The sequence below is a fragment of the Carcharhinus amblyrhynchos genome, chromosome 2 (assembly GCF_965287045.1).
Source record: "Carcharhinus amblyrhynchos chromosome 2, sCarAmb.v2.hapA, whole genome shotgun sequence".
Classification (NCBI taxonomy): domain Eukaryota; kingdom Metazoa; phylum Chordata; class Chondrichthyes; order Carcharhiniformes; family Carcharhinidae; genus Carcharhinus; species Carcharhinus amblyrhynchos.
In genome coordinates, this window is record NC_137325.1 from 32,666,027 (window position 1) to 32,684,568 (window position 18,542).

At 41.8% G+C, this 18,542-nt stretch overlaps 1 protein-coding gene across 1 annotated transcript in view; it reads right to left on the reverse strand.

Moving 5' to 3' along the window:
- Positions 1-10,407: 10,407 nt before the first annotated feature.
- LOC145353422 (N-acetyllactosaminide beta-1,6-N-acetylglucosaminyl-transferase-like) overlaps positions 10,408-18,542 on the reverse strand; it is a 45,167-nt gene continuing 37,032 nt past the window's right edge. The window contains exon 3 of the mRNA XM_080204179.1: positions 10,408-12,341. Within this exon, the coding sequence (XP_080060305.1) occupies positions 12,157-12,341 (185 nt within the window). The 3' untranslated portion in view covers positions 10,408-12,156. The remainder of the gene's footprint in view (positions 12,342-18,542) is intronic.

The following is an 18,542-nucleotide window of genomic DNA, read 5'->3' on the forward strand; positions in this document are numbered from 1 at the left end:
TATATTTAGAGCTAGTTTAGCTTTGGGGCCTCCCTATGGGGCTGTTTTCCCCACAGTGCCACTGTGGGCTGACCACTTCCTGAAATGTTCAGCCTCCCATGCTCAAAAAACGTGAGCTTGCTTTCAACCATTTAGGGCACTTTCTGCACGAGACACAAGATAGATTAAGATTGATTTAGAGTGCGTGTGTGTAAATGCCTAAAGGGTGATAAATAACGATACTGAACACCACATTGTTGCTTGTTGATCACAGTAGACAAACGGGATAATGGATTCTTGTCTTGAACAATGGGAGGCTTAGAAACTGTGTGTTCTTGGTTACAATGTATTCAAAAATATATTGTGGCTGTGGCAATACTTATAAAAATATACTGTTGTCGAACTAGAAATGATTAACTCAGTTAATATGTATTCAGTCAACAGAAAGACTGATGGCAGAAAAAAAACGTTTAGCATCGTGAAGAGGATTTTTCCACTCCAATGTGGAAAAATAGTCATCGCAATAAAATTATTTGCCACTAGATGGTAATAAGGAGCCACCTGTGAGATTATGTTGACGGCTGGCTGGAACCATTCTCGCCTAAAGGTGGAGACAGTAATCTTCCAGGTATTGTTCAAATATCTAGTAAGTTAGGGTTTGCAAGGGCAAAATATGGCACACCATGTTCAAGCCTGATAATATCCTCAGCCAAAATCCAGATTCAAACACTTAGCACAGCTTCCATAAGACCACAAAAACGAAAAACGAACAGGTGTAGGCCATTCAGCCCTTCGAGCCTGCTCAGCCACCTAATAAGATTAAAATGCTCCATCCCTACCCATTTATTGCCTGACCAGGATAAGGGAATATGTTTGAATCCAATCCTTCCATGGGTCACTTCTACTTGAAATCTTTGAAAATGAATGATCTTGTTCACCTCACGATTTTGAATTTCAGATGGTGCAGGTTGTTTGGGGGGGGGGGGGGGGGGGGGGCTGCGGGGAGGTGGTGGAGGTGGTGTTATGGTAAAAAAAATGCTAATGTCAATGGACTAGTAATTCAAAAGGCCAGGGCTAGTACTCTGAAGACATGGATTCTAATGGAATTTGAATTTAATTTTTGAAAATCCATCATTAAAAGCCAGTCTCAGTAATGACGCCCACAAAATCATCATTAACTGTCATAAAAAAAAAACTCTAGTTCACAAAAGTCCTTTTGGGAAGGAAATTTGCTGCCCTTACCTGGTCTGGCCAACAGCTGACACCTGGCCCAATATGGGAGACTCTTACTTAATTACCTTCTGAAACAAGCCACTCAATTCAAGGGCAATCAGGGATGAGCAACAAATGTCGACACTTGCCAACAACACCTACCTTACATAAATGAGGAGTGGCCAAAGCCAACTAGTTGGAGATCTCATTGAGACGTGCAAGATGTTGAATGGGATGGATAGGATAGAGGTGGAGAGGCTCTTCCCGCTCAGAAAGGACAGTAGGACTAGAGGGCACAGCCTCAAGATAAAGGGGGGGGCGGTTTAGAATGGAGTTGAGGAGGAACTTCTTCACTCAAAGGGTGGTGAATCTCTGGAATTCTCTGCCCGTTGAAGTGGTGGAGGCTGCCTCACTCAATATTTTTAAGACGCGGGTTGATAGGTTTTTGATAGGGTTATGGGGAGAGGGCGGGAATGTGGAACTGAACCACGACAGATTAGCCATGATCTTATTGAACAGCGGGGTAGGCTCGAGGGGCTAGATGGCCTACTCCTGCTCCTATTTCTTATGTTGTTATGTTCTTATGTTCATAGCCAAAGCAATGTTGGAAACACACAGATGGTTAAGTCATAGAGGTTTACAGCATGGAAGCAGACCCTTTAGCCCAACTTGTCCATGCCACCTAGTTTTTACCATTAAGCTAGTCCCAATTGCCTGCATTTGGCCCATATCCTACTATATTCATCTTACCAATGTAACTGTCTAAATGCTTTTTAAAAAAAAACAAAATTGTACCTGCCTCTACTACTGCCTCTGGCAGCTTGTTCCAGACATTCGCCATCCTCAGTGAAAAAATTGTCCTTCATCATATAACTCTGCATTACAAATGAAGAGAAGCAAAAGGATATACTCATATAGCATAATCATGTCCTCAAAGCACATCACATACTGAGCACTTGGACAAATTTAAGCTGATCAGAGAGAGTCATTATTTATTTATCTGGCTAATCTAGTTGAATCTTTTTGATGTTACTAGGAGGGAACTTTCAGCAAGGTTTTGATTAGGTTTCCCCATGAATTTAAAAAAATTGGTGGTAATCTTTAGACTTATTCCTGTAACTGGTGTGCAATTACTCAACATTTAATCTCCATCAATAATTTTCCCCACCAAGGCAGATCGTGGAATTTGAATTCAATAAGAAATATCGGGAATTAAGAATCTACTGATGACCACAAAACCATTGTCGATTGTCAGAAAAGCCCATCTTATTCACTAAGGAAAGGAAATCTGTCATCCTTACCTGGTCTGGCCTACATGTGGCTCCAGATCCACAGCAATGTGGTTGACACTCAATTGCCCTATGAAATGGCCTAGGAAACCACTCAGTTCAAGGGCATTACGGAGTATATTCTGGCTAGCCTACGATGCCAATGTCCCTTGAATGAATTTTAAAAAAGCAAAGATAAAGAATTGGCTAAAACAAAGACACGGTGAATGGCTTTTATTTCCAGATTGAGAGTTTGTGATCCTCAGGTTCTGTTTTTGATATACATTCATGACTAGGAGAGTACAGGGTATAATTTGAATAGTTGCAGATAAGTGTAGTTAACAAATAGGAAAATAGTGATAAGACTTTAAGAAGACAAAGTCAGGCTGGTGGAATGGTCAGCTAAATGACAGATGAAGTTCAATATAGAAGTGAGGTGATACTTTTTTTATAGAAAGAATGAGAGACAACACATGAAAAATGGCATTATTTTGATGTAGATAGCGATTTGGACTCTGAGCTGATTGGTCTCCTTTTATAGTATTCATTTTACAAAGATTACACAAATCTTTAAAAATGGTAACAAAACAATTAATAAAGCATTTGGCATCCAGGACTTCACAAATAGAGGCATAGAATACAAAAGCCAAGGCATTTTAGGGAACCTATGTGAGGCACTAGTCTGGATGCAGCTGAGGTATGATACCCAATAAGACAAAGTCTTCAGATAAACAGTACAAGAGATTTACTAGAATGGCTCAAAGGATAAAGGATAACTGGTGTGAATTGACTCAAGAAGCTGTGACTCTTCTTTCTAGAACAGGACTTATTAGAGGTGCTCAAAACCATAAAGAATTTAAATAGAGTAAATAAAGAGAAATTGTGCTCAGGAGTCAGAAATCAAAGGGTTTTAAAAGTTGATTGGAAGATGAGGCAAAGACGATATGCAGAACACACTCTTCAAGGCAGTGGATATAGATTTAGGAACTAGATAAATATTTTGAGAAAAAAATTACAAGAGCCTAAAATTTTTAGGATGGCAAACATCGGCACCTTACCCATCCCTGCCAACTCTGACAGGTCCACTGCAATTTCACATTCAATTGAGCATTAATTGGCAGCAGATGGGACCGCCATCCAGCCTTGGAAGGAGGTTCCAATCTGGAGAACTGTTCCATCCAGGTAGTGCTGCAGTGGCCAGAAGAGATACTGCAGCGTTGTTCCTCAGCTTACATCCTGGATTGGGTGGGCGAGGTGGCAGAAGAGATACTACAGTGCTGTTCCTCAGCCTATGTCCTGGGCTGGGTGGGGGAGGGGTCACAATCTTGGCACTGGGGGTTCAGGTGGAGGGGGTATGGTAATGGTGGGGAGGGGGGGGGGTTGGATCTCCCAGGTCCTGGAGGAAACTCCAAATTTAAAAGGGGCTTTAGATTGAGGTGCCCCTCCCCCACTTCCAACTCAAGATGGGGATTCATTCATTTTTCAGTTTTCCACCCTGCTCTGACATGCACCCAGTAGCCTAAAAATTGAGGCTGGCCAGGAAAAGGTCTTCAAGTGGCCTTAAGTGGTACTTAAGGGCCTTAATAGCAGAAATAATGGGTTTCCTGCCCAGAGGCCCTGTCCGCCCTATTGTGAAATTGTGTCAGGGTTGGGGCAGACAGGATACTGGAGGGAACCCCAGTAATTTACGCTGCTTTGCACCCCTCAGAACTCGCCTGTAGGAGCGTAAAATTCCAGCCAAGGATATTCGTAAAGAACATGACTAAAATGGGAGGGAGATGGGAACCCATGCAAGGAGTCAGAGGAGGGAAATCAAGGACAAGTATAAAAGACAGAAAAGGGACTAAGTGATAGGCTGAGAAATCAAGGGCAAAAATCAAACAGGGCCCCACCATGAAAAATAGTGGGATTCATAGAATCCCTACAGTGCAGGAAGAGGCTATTTAGCCTCTAGAAATAGTGGATGCATTGGCGATCATCTTCCAAGATTCTATAGATTCCGGAATAATTCTTACAAATTAGAGGGTAGCTAAAGTAACCACGCTATTTAAAAAGGGAGGTAGAGAGAAAACAGGGAATTATAGGCCAGTTAGCCTAATATCGGTAGTGGGAAAAATTCTGGAGTCCATTATCAACGATTTTATAGTACAGCAGTTGGAAAACAAGGGTAGAAATGGTAGCGTCAGCACAGATTTATGAAAGGGAAGCTATGCTTGACAAATATACTGGAATTCCTCAAGGATATACCTAGTAGAGTTGTTGAGAGGGAGCCAGTGAATGATTTATTTGGACTTTCAGAAGGCTTTCGACAAAGTGTCACATAAGAAATTATCTTGTAAAACTAAAGTGATGGGACTGGGCGTAGTGTATTGAGATGGATAGAAAACTGGTTGGCAGACAGGAAATAAAAGAGTAGGTATAAATGGGTCTTTTGCCAAATGGCAGACAGTAATTAGTGGGGTACCATAGGGGTCAGTGCGAGGACCCCAGCTACATATATATGGTTTAGATAAGGCTACTGAATGTAATATCTCCAAATCTGCTGATGATACAAACCTGGTTGGAATGGTGAGCTATGAGGAGGATGCAGAGATAATTCACTGTAATTTGGACAAACCAAGTGAGTGGGCAAATGCATGGCAGTATAATGTGGATAAATGGGAGGTTATCCACTTTGGTGGTACCAAAAACAGGAAGGCAGGTTATTATCTGAATGGAGATAAATTAAGCAAAAGGAATGTGCAATGAGATCTGGGTGTATACCAATCACTGAAGGAAAGCATACAGGCGCAGTTGGCATCAAAGGCAGCAAATGTTACGTTGGCCTCCAAAGTACAGGAGCAGGGATGTCTTGCTTCAAAAAAATACCGGGCTTTGCCTGAGGCCACACCTGAAGCATTATGTACCCAGTGAGGCTCCACCTGGAATTTTACGTACAGTTTTGGTTTCATCTGTGGAAGGATGTTCTTGTAATAGAGGGAGTGCAGCGAAGGTTTACCAGAGTGATTCCTGATGTACAAGGAGAGATCGAGTCAGTTAGGATTATATTCGCTGTAGTTCAGAAGAATGACGAGGGCGAAGGAGGGGATCTTATAGAAACCTATAAAATTCTAACAAAACTACACAGAGTAGAAGCAGGAAGGATGTTCCTGATGGTGGGAGTGTCCAGAACCAGGGGTCCTACTCTAAGGATAAGGGGTAAACTTTTGAGGGCTGAGATGAGGAGAAATTTATTCACCCAGAGTGGTAAGCCTATGGAACTCACAATCACAAAAGGCAGTTTAAGCCAAAACATTGTACGTTTTCAAGGAGTTAAGATATAGTTTTTGGAGCAAAGGGGATCAAAGGATATTTGGAGGGTAGGGAACAGCATGATCAGGCCACTGAGTTGAATGATCAGCCATGATTGTAATGAATGGCGGAGCAGGCTCAAAGCTCAAATGTCCTATTCCTGCTCCTATTTTCTATGTTTTTATGAATATTCTTTGCAGTATTAATGCAGATCTAATGGACTGAATGGCCTCCTTCTGTACTGTACTTTTTACAATTCTATGTTTCCAAACAGATTTTAGGAATGGTGTCTAATAAGCTTTAAAGATCAACTTAAAATTTGGAGAGAGAACTCAATGGTGTGAAGCCAGACAGCTGAAGGTACGGCTACCAATGTTGGGGTCAGGGGACCATGGGTTACAGAGTTTTTGAAAGATTGGAGGATGTTACAGAGATGGGGAGGGACATGCACGGAGGAATTTGAACAGAAGGATATAAATTTTAAATTTGAGCTGGTAGGGAGACCATTGTCTAGTGCAGAATGGCAAACACAATTCACCAATAAGAGACATTGTAACCACTGGCTCTTCGATGATGTTAGTTAGCATCACTGAACCCCCACTGTCAATATCCTTGGAGTTACCATTGACCAGAAACTCAAGTGGACTCGCCACAAACACAACGGCCAGGATTCTCCCAAATTCTAAGTACCGAATTTATGTAAAATGGGAATAATCCTGCTTTTTTTTTGTAAAGCAAGATTTTTAAAATGAATCATCCACACACTGTGCACTGCAGGGTGCCTTAGTGAGATTCACATTGAAAATCCAGGGCGGGGCCTGTTCCTGCTCGAGGGGCCAGCAGCGTAGTGCTGAACAGGCCTGTTGCATGCACACCAATCTGTTAGAGTGGAGATCGGCGCACGCACAGTAGCCTCACACTGCCGGCCTCCCAATCACTGCCACACAGATCCCGCCACCCCGCCCGATTGCTGACGTCCCGGGTGTCTCCGGGCCAGCCCCGCCCACCTCAGGCCTGCCCAAATCTCACCCCCCCCCCCCCCGATCTGCTCATCTCCCCCACCCGATCTGCTCATCTCCCCCACCCACTGCCCTGAACCCTCTGGGAGCTCCCAACATTCCCTAATGGCTAGCCCCAATTAGCCTCTTCACTTCATCTGCCACAGCTCCCTGTGCAGAATGGTAGTGGGACCCCCACGACCCCCGACTGCCCTCCCAACAGGCCACACCCCTGAATAGGCCCCACACCCTTAGCATTGCCCAATGCCCAGTGGGCAGTGCCAATGTGTCCTCTTGGGCAGTGCCAGGGCACCTCCCCCTTATCCCAATCTCCTGGAGGGGAAGGTGGGAGGAAAGAGGCTTCAGTCAAAGTGCCAGTAATAAGATGGAAATAGCAATTTCAATATTTAAAATCAACTCCACAATGATTTCCAGCACAGAGTTGACAACGCCAGAAATCCAGGGCCCACAGATACACAGAGGCTATGGTGCACAGTGAAGAGCCCTCAAAATGGCCTCTGCTGATGATTCCCAGCCCGTTGCACTGCTCTAGCTGGGAGACTCACCCACAATGGCTACAAGCGCAGGTCACTCGTCACCTCTTGACACCACCACCCCACCCCCCCCCACCAAAGTCTGTCCACTATCTATAAGGAATAAGTCAGGAGTTTGATAAAATACTGTCCAGTTACCTGGATGGTGCAGCTCCAACAACATTCAAGAAGCTTGGCATCATTCAGAACAATGCAGCTCACTTGATTGGCACCACATCTACAAACATCCACTCCCTCACTACCGATACTCAGTAGCAGCAGTGTGTACTATCTACAAGATGCACTGTACAATTCAGCAAAGATCCTTAGGCAGCACCTTCCAAACCCACAACCACTTCCATCTGGGTGGTCAAGGGCAGCAGATATATGGAACACCACCACCTGCAAGTTTCCCTCCAAGCTACTCACCATCCTGATTTGGAAATATATCGCTGTTCCTTCGCAGTCAAAATCCTGGAATTCCCTCTCTATAATGGCATTGTGGGTCAACCCCACAGCATGTGGACTGCAGTGTTTCAAAAACACTGGGCAATAAATGCTGGCCAGCCAGTGATACCCATGTCCCATAAATTAATTTTAAAAAAACATAGGGATGATGGATAAATGGAACTTGGTTCGAATTTGGATTTGGACACCAGAATTTTGAAATTTATTAAGAACATAAGAAATAGGAGCAGGAGTAGGCCATCTAGCCCTTTGAGCCTGCCCCGCCATTCAATAAGATCATGGCTGATCTGAAGTGGATCAGTTCCACTTTCCCCCCATAACCCTTAATTCCCCTGTCTATCAGAAACCTATCTACCCGTGACTTAAATATATTCAGCAAGGTAGCCTCCACCACTTCAACGGGCAGAGAATTCCAGAGATTCACCACCCTTTGAGTGAAGAAGTTCCTCCTCAACTCTGATCTAAACTGTGCCCCCCCCCACTTTACCTTGAGGCTGTGCCCTCTAGTCCTGCTATCCTTTCTAAGTGGGAAGAATCTCTCTACCTCTACCCTATCTTATATGTTTCTATAAGATTCCCCCCTCAGCCTTCTAAACTCCAAGAAGTACAGACCCAGTCTATTCAGTCTCTCTTCACAGGCTAACCCCCTCATCTCTGGTATCAGCCTAGTGAACCTTCTCTGCACTCCCTCCAAGGCCAATATATCCTTCTGCAAGTGCAGCAACCAAAACTGCACACAGTACTCCAGTTGCGGCCTCACCAGTGCCCTGTACAGTTGCAGCAAGACCTCCCTGCTTTTATATTCTATCCCCCTCACTATAAAGGCCAACATTCCATTCGCCTTCTTGATCACCTGCTGCACCTGCAGACTGGGTTTTTGCGACTCGTGCACAAGGACCCCCAGGTCCCTCTGCACTGTAGCATGCTGCAGCTTTTTGCCTTTTAAATAATAATCCTTCCTACTATTATTTCTACCAAAGTGGATAACCTCACACTTACTAACATTATACTCCATCTGCCAGGTCCTCAACCACTCGCTCAGCCTATCCACATCTCTCTGCAGACTTTCCACACCCTCTACGCAATTTGCTTTTCCACTCATCTTTGTGTCATCAGCAAATTTCATCACCCTACACTCAGCCCCCTCCTCCAGATCATCTATATAAATGGTAAAAAGTTGAGGCCCCAGCATCGATCCCTGAGGCACTCCACTAGTCACCAACCGCCAATCAGAATAGCACCCATTGACACCAACTCTCTGCTTCCTATTAGATAGCCAATCCTCTATCCATGCTAACACCTTACCCGCAACTCAGTGCACCCTAATCTTCTGTAGCAACCTTTTGTGAGGCACCTTATCAAACGCCTTTTGGAAATCTAAAAACACCACATCCACCGGTTCCCCTCTGTCTACCGCACTAGTCACATCCTCATAGAAATCCAATAAATTCGCCAAACACGACTTCCCCTTAACGAATCCGTGCTGTGTCTGCTTGATCAAACCATTCTTTTCTTGGTGCCTCGCTATTTCTTCTTTGATGACGGATTCCAGCAGTTTTTCAACTACAGACGTTAAACTAACCAGCCTATAATTCCCTGCCTTTTGTCTGCTTCCTTTTTTAAACAGCGGTGGGAGGAATTTCAAAATTCCTGAGCCACATTTTTATTTCTTACAGGAACCACCATGATCAATGCAGCCAAATGAACCATGAATTTACAATTAAGGGTGGTAGATGGGGTGCCAATCAGAAGAGTATTTAAAGAGCTGTGTCAGAGGTCAACAGAAGCATTGATGAGGATTTCAGCAGCAAATAAGCAGAGACAGATGATGTTATGGAGATGGGAAAAGGCATGTATGACAGGAAAAAACGGGGTCAAAAGCAAATAAATGTTGAGGTTGTAAGCAGTCTGGTTCAACCAATGTGAGAAAGACCCAAGGGTTTGGTCTTAGGATGTGTGCACAGTGGTACAGTAGTCAACACTACTGCCTCAGTGCGGGGGACCCTGGTTCAATTCTGGCCTTGGGTAACTGTGTGGAGTTTGCACATTCTCCCTATGTCTGCATGGGTTTCCTCTGGGTGCTCTGATTTCCTCCTACAGTCCAAAGATGTGTTGGTTAGGTGGATTAGCCATAGTAAATTGCCCATTGGTGTTCAGGGCTGTGTGGGTTGGGTGAATTAGCCATGGCAAATGTGCAGGTTTATGGGGAGAGGGCAAGCCTGGGTAATATGCTGTTTCGAAGAATCAGTGCAGACTTGATGGGCCGAATGACCTCCTTCAGCACTTTAGGGAATCTATGATTCCATGACATGGGGTTTGAGGAGAATGGGAGCTGTTGGAAAGAAAGAGATACAAGGACGACCATATGGGTGGAGACTGCATTAAGAGCAAGGTAATAGGGAAGTCCTTCTACATAAAGGACAAGTTTTCGTTAAGGTCACAAAATAAATGTACTTGTCCATAATAGGATCATGGATGGCACTGGTAAATAGACCTTCAGATTAAAATAAGACTCCATGTAGGTACCTGACTGCAAGGAAGCAGGTTATTATAAAGTCCTGGAGTAACATATTCACTGTCCAAGCCAATTTCATAATTATGAAATGCTCGACAAGCTTTTCAATGACAGGCATCTTAAGCAACATCTTGCATTTCCCATTAACCCTTTGAAGAAAAAAAGTTGGGGAAATGATCAAATCAGCCCTGAATATAGATGGATGATTGGTGGACAATTCCTTTATAAAACATTTTAAACTCTTAAGTAGCTTTGACCAAAATTAGCAAAACTGGAATGTTGGTTACTCATGCACCAAACTTTGAGGAAGATTTGAAAATGTTGACTGCTGGAAGAAAGAACTGATATTGAATGTACATAGTTAAGACACATTCAAAATTCCTGAGCCACATTTTTATTTCTTCGAGGAACCACCATGATCAATGCAGCCAAATGAACCATGAATTTATCTATGTAGTAAAATGTAATCAGCTCCATTAACAATGAGGTCAGTAAGACGGCCATAATACAAAAGGATAATTAAAAAGATTGCTTGATTTACAATCTTAAAGCATTACAAACTTCCAGGAGAAAGCTTGCACATTGGAATTTAATAATGTACTACACTGGTCCCTACTGCTGTTGATTTCTGTAGTGCCTTTCCTACTTTACCTCATTAAGAAAGTACATGCATCTTGCACTTTGTGATTTTCTATGTAATAAGGTCTTTTTGCTTCATAAGTTGTTGGTAGCTGCATACATGAAAAGTATGAGTACACTGTTTAATGGAACCAAAAAAAAACCAAGATGGATTTATTTCATGTGATAATAGAATATCCTTCAAATTACACCACCAGTCCAGTCAGTATCTTGACTAGGGCTAGTCAATGCTTCAGGTAGAATACTTTGTTAGCACTTTGTCACGCTGAAGTGTTCAATCCAAAATACTATCCTACGATCTTCATTCGGCCACTGACTGTCCTGAAATTAAACATATGCATTTCAAGCTTCTTTGATTACTGTTGACTTTTAGAACTCGTCTAGAAAAATAAAACGTGATGATATTTCCAAGAATCCCCGGTCCTTTCACCTATATTGAAAAAAATTCACCTGAAAGGGTTAGCGAATTTTAAATGCCCAAAATTGCAAGAAGCAGAGCAACCATTTCATTATGGAATTATTTCATTTGCCGGCAGTTTTAGCTCCAGACACCTTCATTCTGTTAAAGTACACAAATCGATTTTGCAAAAGGAACAATAGCAGTCAAGGGGGTCATAATGGAAAGTCCTGGAATGAGCTTCACTTGAGGGAAGCAAGGCTGGGGCAAGTCACAAGGCCCATCTGCAGGCAGTGCTGCCATCCCTCAATGCTCTTTATGCCAACATACAGCCTTGTAAAAGATCTTCCTATTCCAAAATAACAGGAGGTGTCTTTCATATGAAATGTCCCAAAAAAGATCTCAATATTTTCACACAGTTTTCATAACTCGTTGACCATGGAAAGTGCAAATGCAGCTTGTGTGCAACTAACTGGCAACTCTTACAGTGCATGAAGTTTAAACTCTCAAGTTCCAAGTAACCCAAATTGACTAGTTACCTCTCTGCAGCCCCTACCTACCCACCCCACTCAAGTAAATATGGGAGGGCAAGGGAATTGGTGACCCAAAACAAACATGGATAATAGGGAATGCTCTAGTACTGTGGAATTTTCCCCTGTGCAGACATTTTATGGGTATGCTCTATTCTCATGGTGCCAAATAAAAATGAATGGAACATAACACATTTAAACAAAAGAAAAAAATCAAAACAGTTAAAAAAAAGTCATGGAGAATCAAGTATATCCCAGATAGTTTCTCAGTTTATGTTCATTCTGTCTTTTCACGTCCTGCGACGTTACAACCTACGCGGAGTCATTCACAAACCAGTTTGCGAAGCAATGATACTCTGATTCCGAGCTCGTTTGAGGATCCGGTATTCAAGGCATTCCAGAGTTGGTGGATAGGCATGGACTTCAAATTTATTAGCAAACAAGCAGTTTCTTTCATTCAACCACTTCAAATCCTCAGGTCCATAAATACAAATACTTCTGATATAGTGGCCTGCAAGACATAAAAAAATGTCCAACGTATAATTTATAGTCTGAGTTTGGCAACTGCACGAGAAAGCCCTTTAATCACACAATTGTGCAATATCTTGTTTGTCCATAGCTGAAAAATATCTTTATCATTTGCTTTCAACAATGACGCCCAATCGACAGCCCTACCCACGACCCAGAGCCCAAATGGCAGCCCACACCTGCAGTCATGAACCCAATGGCCATCTCCACCCATGTTCCTGAGCAATTAGATAATGGGACCTGCAAAATGGGTGAGTGGAAAGACCTCGAGACTAAGATGAATTAAAAACTAATGGGGATCAGGTGGTGCTCTCTAGCGTGTACTGTACAGCACAACAGTTGTTTTGGACCAACTGAAAACCTGATTAAATTCAGATACTACTTAAAGTAATTTCCTTGTATTTTTCAGTGCAGGTTGTTGAGTGTTTTTGATAGCTGTCCAGCACACTCAAAGTTTTTAGTACACAGGGTATAAAGGCACAAGATCACTCTTCTAAACTCCAATGGATACAAGCCTAGCCTATCCAGCCTTTCCTCACGCCATAACTTGTTCATTCCAGATATTGTTTAATAAAGCTAATAATTGAACTTCTTCCAATGCATTTATACTTTTCCTTAAATAAGGAGACAAATACTTGTACAGTACTTCAAATGTGGTCTTACTGTATAACTGAAACAACCTCCTTACTCTTGTATTAAATTCCCCCTGCAATAACCAATAATACTCTATTAGCTTTGCTAATTATTTGCTGCACCTCCATGCTAACCTTTTGTAATTCACACACACTAGGACACCCAAATCCCTCTGTAATCTCTTACAATTTAAATAATATGCTTCTTTTTTATTGGTCTTATCAAAATGGATAACTTCATGTTTTCCCACATTATACTCTGTTTGCTAGATCTTTGCTCATTCACTTAATCTAAATCTTTTTGTAGCCTCCCTACGTCCTCTTCATAACTTACTTTCTTTCTATCTTTGTGTTGTCAGCAAATTTAGCAACCATGCTAAATCTTCATCCAAATCATTTATGTAAATTGTAAAGAATTGAGGGCCCAGCACTGATTCCTGCAGCATACTCATCACATCCTGCCAAACAGCAAAATCACCCATTTATGCATACTGTTTCCTGTCAGCTAACCAATCTCCCTCTATGCCAATGTGTTACTACCCACACTAAGAGCTATTGTTTTCTGTAAAAACTTTGATGTGGCACCTTATCAAATTCCTTCTGAAATTTAAGTACAGTACATCTACATCAACTTCAATTAATTGGTTAAATGTGATTTCCCTTTTCCAAAATCATGTTGACTCTGCCTGATTACCTTGAATTAATCTAAGTGCCCTGCTATAACATCTTTAATAATGGCTTCCAACAGTTTCCCTATGAGAGATGTTAAGCTAACTGGCCAAAAATTTCCTGCTTTTTGTCTCCCTCCCTTTGAGCAAAGGAGTTACATTGGAAACCAGCTAATCTAATGGAACCAAATTAGGTGAATTTTGGAAATTAAAACCAACTATCTCACTCACCACTTCTTTTAAGATACAGGAAAGATAGAACAGGAGGTAAGAAAAGGAGGGGGAGTTGCACTTTCGATTAGGGAAAGCATCACGGCTGTACTGAGAGGGGATATATCCGAGGATACAACCACTAAGTCTATATGGGTAGAACTGACAAATAAGAAGGGGGAAATCATTTTGATGGAGTTGTACTATAGGCCCCCAAATAGTCAGTGGGAAATTGAGGAGCAAATATGTAAGGAAATAGATAGCTCCAAGAAAAATAGGATGGTAACAGTCAGAGATTTTAATTTTCCCAACATTGACTGGGACAGTTGGATGGAGAGAAATTTGTTGAGAGTGTATTCAGAAGAAATTTCTCATTCAGTATGTGGATGGCCCAACTAGAGAGAGGGCAAAACTTGACCTCCTCTTGGGAAACAAGGAAGGACAGGTGATAAAAGTGTTAGTGAGAGATCACTTTGGGACCAGTGACCACAATTCTATTACTTTTAAGGTAGCTATGGAGAATGATAGGTCTGTCCCAAAAGTTAAAATTCTAAATTGGAACAAGGCCAATTTTGATGGTATCAGGCAGGAATTTTCAAAAGTTAATTGGGGGAGTCTGTGGGTAAGCAAAGAGACATAAGTGGCATGCTTTCAAAAGTGTGTTAACCAGGGTTCAGGGTGAACACATTCCTCAGAGTGAAGGGCAAGGTTGGCGGAAGTCGGGAACCCTGGATGACTCGGGATATTGAGGCCTTGGTCAAGAAGAAGAAAGAGGCACATGATATACATAGGCAGCTGGGATCAAGTGAATCTCAAAGAGTGTAGGGGGTGTAGGAGTAGAGTTAAGGGAGAAATCAGGAGGACAAATAGGGGACACAAAATTATTTTGGCAGATAAGGCAAAGGAGAATCCAAACAGCTTCTATAAATACATAAAGGGAAAAAGAGTAAAAACGGAGAGAGTAGGGCCTCTTAAGGATCAACAAGATCATCTGTGTGTGGAACCACAAGAGACAGGGAGATCCTAAATGAATATTTCTCAACAGCATTTACTGTTGAGAAAAGCATGGATGTTAGGGAACTTGGGGAAATAAATAGTGATGTCTTGAGGAGTGTACATATTACAGAGGTGGTGCTGGAAGTCTTAAACCACATCAAGGTAGATAAATCCCCGGGACCTGATGAAGTATATCCCAGGATGATGTGGGAGGCTAGGGAGGAAATTGCAGATCCCCTAACTGAGATATTTGAATCATCAATAGTCACAGGTGAGGTGCCTGAAGACTGGACAGTGGCAAATGTTGTGCCTTTGTTTAAAAATGGCTGCAGGGAAAAGCTTGGGAACTACCAGGCCAGTGAGCCTCACATCTGTGGTGGGTAAATTGTTGGAAAGTATTTTAGAGACAGGATTTAGAGGCATTTAAGAGATGCAAGGACTGATTAGGGACAGTCAGCATGGCTTTGAGTGGAAAATCATGTCTCAAATTAAATTGAGTTTTTTGAAGGGGTAACCAAGAAGGTAGATGAGAGCAGTGCAGTTGATGTTGTCTACATGGACTTTGGCAAGGCCTTTGACAAGGTACCACATGGTAGGTTGTTGTATGAAGTTAAATCTCACAGGATCCAGGGGGAGGTATCTAAATGAATGCAAAATTGGCTTCGTGGTTGTAGAGTTGTTTTTCAAATCGGAGGCCTGTGACCAGCGGTGTGCCTCAGGGATCAGTGCTGGGCCCACTATTATTTGTCATTTATATTAATGATTTGGATGAGAATATAGAGGGCATGGTTAATAAGTTTTCAGGTGACACTAAGATTGGTGGCATAGTGGACAGTGAAGAAAGTTATCTCCAATTGCAACTGGATCTTGATCAATTGGGCCAGTGGGCTGACAAATGGCAGATGGAGTTTATTTTAGACAAATGCGAAGTGATGCATTTTGGTAGACTGAACCAGACCAGGACTTACTCAGTTAATGGTAGGGCGCTGGGGAGAGTTAGAGAACAGAGATCTAGGGGTACATGTTCATAGCTCCTTGAAAGTAATGTCACAGGTGGACAGAGTGGTGAAGGCAGCATTCGGCATGCTTGGTTTCATTGGTCAGAACATTGAATACAGGAGTTGTGACGTCTTGTTGAAGTTGTACAAGACATTGGTAAGGCCACACTTGGAATACTGTGTGCAATTCTGGTCACCCTATTATAGAAAGAATATTATTAAACTAGAAAGAGTGCAGAGAAGATTTACTAGGATGTTACTACTTGATTGTTTGAGTTATAAGGAGAGGCTGAATAGATTGGGACTTTTTTTTTCCTGGAGCGTAGGAGGCTGAGGGGTGACCTTATAGAGGTCTATAAAATAATGAGGGGCATAGACAAGATAGATGGTCAATATTTTTTCCCAAAGGTAGGGGAGTCTAAAACTAGAGGGCATAGGTTTAAAGGAGAGAGGAGAGAGATACAAAAGTGCCCAGAGGGGCATTTTTTTCACAAAGAAGGTGGTGAATGTCTGGAACAAGCTGCCAGAGGTAGCAGTAGAGGCAGGTACAATTTTATCTTTTAAAAAGCATTTAGATAGTTAGATGGGCACGATAGGTATCGAGGGATATGGGCCAAATGCGGGCAATTGGGATTAGCTTAGGGGTTTTAAACAAAAAAGGCCAAATAGACAAGTTGGGCCAAAGGGTCTGTTTCCATGCCATTGACTCTAAGATGCCAAGATAAAATCCATCAGGATCTGGGAACTTGTCGTCCCAAGTTCCAACAATTTGTTTCACTAATTATTGTGATTTTTGAGTTCCTTCCTCCCTTCCTTTTACACAGCTATTTCTGTGATGTTACTCGTATCCTCTACAGTGAAGACCAACCCAAAGTTTCTGTTCAATTCATCTGGCTTCTCCTTATTTTGTATTAGTAGTTCTCCAGGCTCACTTTCCATAGAACCATTTTGTTAACTCTTTTTTAAAATACCTATAGAAAGCCTTACTATCCATCTTTATATTTCTAGCTAGCTTTCTTTTACATTCATTTTTCCTTCATTCTGAATTTTTTTAGTTATTCTTTGTAATTCCTGATATTCTGTACAATCCTTTGACCTACCACTCACCACTGCGCAATTATATGCTTTTCCTAAAAATGTAAGACTAACTTTATTTTTTTTAATTAACCATGAATGGAGAGTCCTCTCCTTAGAAACGTTCTCACTGGAGTGTATCTATTTTGTATGTTCTGAAATATCTTAAATGTCTGCCACTGCATCTCTATTGACAAGATCTCAAGTTAAATGGCCAGTGCTGCTTTTATGTCCTCAAAATTTCCCATATTCAAGTTAAAAATACTAGTCTGAGACTGACTTTTCTTTCCCTCAACTGAACGTAAAATTCAATAATATTATGACCACTGCTACCTAGCAATGCCTTCATCATGAGGTCATTAATTAATCCCATCTCACAGCATAATATCAGGTCTGGTACGGCCTGCTCCCCGTTTGGCTCCAGGATATGTTGATCTAAGAAACTGGTATCCTGAAAACATTCAATGAATGTGTCATCTACGCTATCTTTCCCATCTGATTTTACCAGTACATACGCACACACGAACAAAGTTCAACTAAAAACAAAAGGCTAGACGGAATTATTGGTTGCAACAGCTCAGCAAATATTGCATGTTTAAAGAATGCAGGAAGTACAAAGTGCCAGAACTGAAAAATCAGTAGAAGTTCTGACCAATAGGTAATATTACTGCTCTAGTATATAATGGATGTGAAGAACTAAGTACATTTATATTCCATTATCCCACTAGTACAAAGGTCTTCAGCACCCACAAGTAGATATTTTTTAATTTGGAGGGAAATCCTCAATGTATTTATAAATTTATCTTATGTTCAAAAAGCTTATTCAGTCAGAGAGGAGCCATTAAGACAGAAATGTTTTAACAATTTCATATTACAAAACCTGTGACATGTAGATAACAGACAATGAATAATTACATCCAAAAATTCAGACTTTTTGAGGGAACAGGTAGGGAGTCCACTGGTCACTACATGAAACTTCAAGACATTCGCATTTGGCTATAAGTTGACATAGACAATTTTCCCCCCAGCCTGAGTAATCCAATGGAGCAGATTGCTCTCTTACTTGCAGACTGGCACAATACTGCTGGACCAGCAGGACCCAGCTTCGCCAAAAAGCAACCTTAATCATTTTTATCCAAAATGTTCAAATATTGACCTAAAAATTATTGAGCCCTCAAAATAACAATGAAGCATTGTTTATGCTGCAGGCAAGATGGGAAATCAAAGCATTGTTAATGTCTAGACGCATTGCTCTGCCATTTGCTGCATGAAAATGGCATCTGGCTGTCAGGCTTCCCATTCAAATGCATTGAATGGCTTGAAGGCCCTGCACTCACTCTGTAGATGCACTGCCAAGACTACAGATAGTTAAGTCAAATCATTTTATGTCCATGTGCCCTTTTAACAGCATGATAAGTTCTAATTATTTCTTACTTAACACCTCACCTCTCTGGTACTTAAAGTTAATCATTATATGCATAGCGTCTCATTCCTTCAAGTTTTTGAATACTGGAGACTTTTATGTTTAGTTTGCTTGGTGCCTTTTTCTCTCTCTATCCAGTCTTTCTTTCTGTGCCTAATTTAGCAATAAATACATCATTCTAAC